This window comes from Triticum dicoccoides, chromosome 5B, assembly GCF_002162155.2.
Source record: "Triticum dicoccoides isolate Atlit2015 ecotype Zavitan chromosome 5B, WEW_v2.0, whole genome shotgun sequence".
Lineage (NCBI taxonomy): Eukaryota > Viridiplantae > Streptophyta > Magnoliopsida > Poales > Poaceae > Triticum > Triticum dicoccoides.
The window spans coordinates 113,943,599-113,948,596 of record NC_041389.1 but is presented as its reverse complement, the minus strand read 5'-3'; the positions used below and the strand labels follow the sequence as shown (position 1 = coordinate 113,948,596).

At 44.5% G+C, this 4,998-nt stretch overlaps 1 protein-coding gene across 1 annotated transcript; it reads left to right on the top strand.

Annotated features, from left to right (window-relative positions):
• The first annotated feature begins 1,419 nt into the window (after positions 1-1,419).
• On the top strand, positions 1,420-4,343 carry LOC119307686. The gene is made up of 2 exons (XM_037583749.1): positions 1,420-1,665; positions 3,830-4,343. The coding sequence occupies exons 1-2, from the start codon at positions 1,485-1,487 to the stop codon at positions 4,111-4,113; spliced, it is 465 nt and encodes a 154-aa protein (XP_037439646.1). The 5' UTR covers positions 1,420-1,484; the 3' UTR covers positions 4,114-4,343.
• Positions 4,344-4,998: the final 655 nt, after the last annotated feature.

Here is a 4,998-nt window from a genome sequence, read left to right as displayed (position 1 = left end):
GTGATCTGGCCAGAGTTTGGCATGACCCGTGGCTAGGTGATGGTGTTCTTCGTGATCGCTTTCCTGTCTTGTTTGACATTTGTCAAAATCAAGAATGCACTGTTGCCTCTTTTGTAGCAAACGATTATGAGCTTGCCTTTCGGCGTAGGCTCTTTGGGGAGCCTGTGGATCAATGGAAGTGGATGGTGGATGAAGCAAAGAAAAAAGCGCCGAATGACGAACCAGATTCAGTATCCTGGTCTTTGAGTAGAAAAGGAAAATTCACCACAAACTCTGTGTATGACTGGTTGGAAAGAGATCTATCTGGCCCTAGTTACAAATGGGTGTGGAAAGCTAATATCCCCTTGAAAATCAAGATTTTTCTGTGGCAGTTGTTTCAAAATGCAGTTCCTACGTGTGATAACATGCGCTGTAGGAATTGGCCTGGAAACCCTGTGTGTTCTTTCTGCAATAACATAAAAACTGCCAACCATCTCTTTTTCTCTTGCCCGCTTGCTCGAACTGTCTGGGGTACACTGGGATTGACAGTTGGGGTTTCCCATTGTCCCCGGTCGCTATGGCAAAGCTTGGCTTGGTTATACAAAATCTTCCCGGGAGGGGATAAATTCTATATGATGATTATTGCAGGCATTTGCTGGGGGATTTGGTGCCTTCGTAACAAAGTTACTTTTGATAATCATGATGCTCGAACTCCTTTGGAGGCTGTTTTAACCGCTTGTTCTTTTATGCTATACTGGGCAGGGCTTCTTAAGGAGGACGACAGGACAAAGTTCAAGGCTGGTGTGAAGAGGTTGGTGCATGTGGCAACTGCTTTGGCGGATAGATCATTCTCGCGAGGCAGGCTTCTTCTGGGAGATGGTGATGGTATTCAGATCGGCTAGTTCATCATGGTGTCTTGCTTAACCTTCATCCACAGGGGTTTGATGCCCGCTGGATCGTTACTGTTGTCTTTTGGCCCCGGTTCTGCGGAGTCCTATTCCCTAGACGGTCGTTTATTCGGACGTGTGTCGTCAGGTTTTTGCCCCATAGTTGGTGGTCCGTTTCAGGGTCATCATGCGGTGGATTTCCTGGCGATGCACCAGCTCGCTCCTCCCCTTTCAGTCTCCTTTTGATGGTTTCTAGCTTCCTATTTGGTGTGATGCTTAGTTAGTGCTTGTTGGTGAACTTGTGATACAGACTGATGTATTTCCGTTGATTGCAAAATTAATTGAAAGGGGTGCGAGCCCGGTTGAAAAAAAAAAGGTGATTGATCCAAGGTGAATTATTGCTTACTCTACCAGTCTATACCTCGTATTACGCCTAAAAAAAAGTCTATACCTCGTATTGCTCAAAAAAAAAAACCCAGTCTACCTCGTCAATACTCCCGCGAAAGTGAAAATGTCACCAACCCCTCAAAAAGAAAAAAAAACAGCTGGAAAGAGTAGCTACTACACTACTGTACTACAAAAAAGAGGAAAGAGTAGCTCGACCGAGCAACCCAATCCATGGCGACGGCGGCGTGTTCTGTCCCTCACCGGTGTCTGCTCCCGCTCCACCTGGCCCTCCTCGCTTTCCTGCTGGCGGCGGCCCCGGCGGCCGAGGCGTGGACGGGGGAGATCCGCGGCCGCGTCGTCTGCGACGTCTGCGCCGACTCTGCCATCGGCCCCGAGGACCACGCCCTCGAAGGTCAGCCCAATGAGCCTGCCTCCTCCTTCGAATTTAGTAATATCTAAGTTGCTGTCGCCGCCCTCTGTGCTGTCGTGGCCATCGGGCTAGATTTCGAGCGATCACTTCCGCGGATCTCGGTTCAGCTGTTTTGGATCTCGAAATTTACTTCTCGGTTTACCACGTTGAGCAGAGTGGCGAGTTTCGCTCTAGTGGAAATTCGTGGGCTGTGGAGACTGGAGAGTGCTTTTCGTATCATTCCGTGGGAAATTCTGGTGGAATTTTAGTCTGTGCTAGGCTACTGGCCATATGATGTTTGGCTACTGGTCATCTGATGTTGAGATGAAAATCGGACGCAAGTACTAGGTAACAGGAGGCTCTTGTGTTAGCTAGTGAGGAGCATAGATGGACGCACATCATACAGCTTAGTTGGGATTTGGTGAGGTGAGGCAAACACACATGAGCCGTTATCTGTATCTCACTCGAAGGTTGCTCAGTTTCTAGCAAAAGGACACAAGAAGAAACAAGTTAAAGGGTTTGACTTCTATTCTATCCTACATGTTCTGGGAACGTATGAAAGTGCATAAACTGCTTTCCACTGCCATCAGAACAAATCAAATTACAGGGAACTGGTTTAACTCAAAACATGTTCCAAAATTGAGGCGAACTCGACTATCAGGTAGAGTTCTTGACTTCTGCCTAAGCAAACTATTAAGGATGGCTAAATTCTGATGTACTGCCTGCAGTACAGTAGCACCTTTACTGAGTAATTTCTCTGGAGCCTCTCATTGCATGTATATATATTTAGATAATGTGTAAATTATAGCCTAAATTTCCCTCACGTATCCACTTCACCATCTATTCCACTATCTCTCTGAAACTCCATGCGCAAAGGAAACTAAAGATATCAAAATTCAAAACTGTCTAGGTGCCCATGTGGGTCTGTACGTTGGCTTGCAGGGAGTAAATAATGCATTTCCCAACGTATGAACTAATGTCTAATAGTAATTGGCGTAGTACATGTAAAATTATGTACATGTCCATGGAATAGCCGAATGCATCTCTTGAATCCACTTCTTTCCAGAACATATGTGAATTTTTCCTTTAGTATTCTGAGACTTATTTTAGTTGTTGACAAGAAATGTCAGCATTTATCAAATGTCATCAAAGAAAATGCATTGATGTGCTCTCTGCTTGATAAAGTTAGAACTGCGAATGGTATGCCAAAAGGTAATAGTGCTTCTCTCTGAGCTTTGGCTGGGACAAGCCCACAGAAGCCTGGAGGGCGACCTTCACCTCCCTGCTATCTCTCGCAATCCAATCCCATTTCCTTTCCGCTAAGCATGAACACCAATGAGAAGCATTAATACGAGGGTGCCCACTGCCAAGTTATCGGAGTCCATTTCCTGGAGTTAGTCACTGTCACTGACTCACAGGTTGACCCCTCTGGCTTCCCCATCCCGCTCCTCCTACTGCTTCTTCCTCCCCTTCTGCTTCCTCGTTCTTGCTCCACCGCCCCTACAAGCTCAAACCAAATGACGTCAAAACATTGCCTGTTAAGCCTATTGGGAGAACTTTCTGCCTATCGATGTTCCGTTCTTCTTTTATTTATTTTTCTCTGGACCAGCATACTGTACTGGCGCACTCGCATTCTGCTGGCGTTGATTGTTCCACGGTATAGCTACTGGCATAATTTCGGCAATTCAACAACTACATCAAAAAATAAAGTTGGAGGAGATGGGTCGAATGGCTGTTGAATCAACCATTTTAGAAATTCAGGTAGGCTGATTCAGTAATTCAACCATCCATGAACAAATTGAGATGAAAACGCAAATGGGACGAGCAGTGCTGGTGCTAGTGCAGGTATCGACAATGGGTTTTGACATTCCTTTTTGTCAAGAAAATTAGGGATATTTCATAACGCTTACATGCGATCGAAGTGTATTGGAAAGTGTTAGTGTAAATCTAAAGTGGCGATCTTTAGGTGATAATACTACCAAACTAAGAAAGAATTGTAACTTGTACCTTTTCTGTGACTGGCAAGCATACATGCACTGCCTGTCTCTTACTAATTCCATTTTGTTTTCTTTGCTTTGGATTGTTTTATTCATCATGTTGTGTACAATTAAAGTTTCTGCAAGTTTAATTCTCCTCTTGCTCATGTACATCTTTGTGTCTTATATAGGCGCTGAGGTTGCTGTTCTGTGCATTACGAAATCTGGCGAGGTCATCAACTACCAGGCATTCACAAACTCCGAGGGCATCTACAGTGTTGCGGAGACGATGCCGGAGAGCGACCGGTGGGACTCGTGCCTGGCGAGGCCCATCAGCAGCTTCCACCACCATTGCACCAGGAGGGGCGATGCACACTCTGGGGTCAAGTTCACATACAACAAACAGTCAGGGAACTCGCACATCGTCAAGGCATTCCTGTACAAGCCTGTCAATGTTCCGCTGTATTGTAGCTGAAATGTGTAGGATGGGTTCATGCCCGGGCCTGATATATAAAGTAAACATGGTGTAAGATCTGAAAGGGAAGGTGTTGGTCGGTCCCTATGCTTGTAATGGTCTGCTCATCTAGAATGTCAGTCGTTTGAAGGGATCTGATGTCGAATGCCTAATTGTTGTAAATCATTATATGTTTTTGAGCCATATAAATATAATAGATATGTGCAAAGAGTTGAACAATTTTATTTCCAGAGATTTACCGAGTGTTCAGGTGTTGCAGTATGAAGGATGAGAGCAACTCTAGCAGATTTCCCCCAAAATGGGGCCTTTAAAGGTGTTGTTACATCACTCTTCAATTTTTTCTAAAGGTTTTAGAGCAACTACGCAAAGCCAGATTCCTCTTGATTTTTCCTCTTCTGTTTCTTCTATGTGTGTGTGTGCGCGCGCGCGCGCATATAAACTCTACTCCGAGTTTATTTTCACATCAATATAATTTGAACTTTTCTCTTTTCAACATCATAGAATACAACAAAAATTCAAACCAATAAATCCAAATGTTCAAATTTAAATAAAGAGCAGTGTCCAAATACAATAAATGATCGGAATAAAACATGAATAGGCATTAAACAAGCACCAGGGAACTATCGCCATAGGGGTAAAGGGGGTAAAACATGACTAGGCGTTGCACAAGCACCACGAAACTACTCCCTCCGTCCCATAATATGAGAACGTTTTTGACACTAGTATGTGGCAATTCACATCTTCCATATCATGTTTGACAATTTTATTTTTGTACCATGCTCGTCCATTTGAATATCGCCCATAGGGGTGGAGGGAGATCACCCAAAAAACTCTTGTTTTGTGTGGAGGGAGATTTTGCTTTGTCAGGGTTCTTTTTTGTTCACT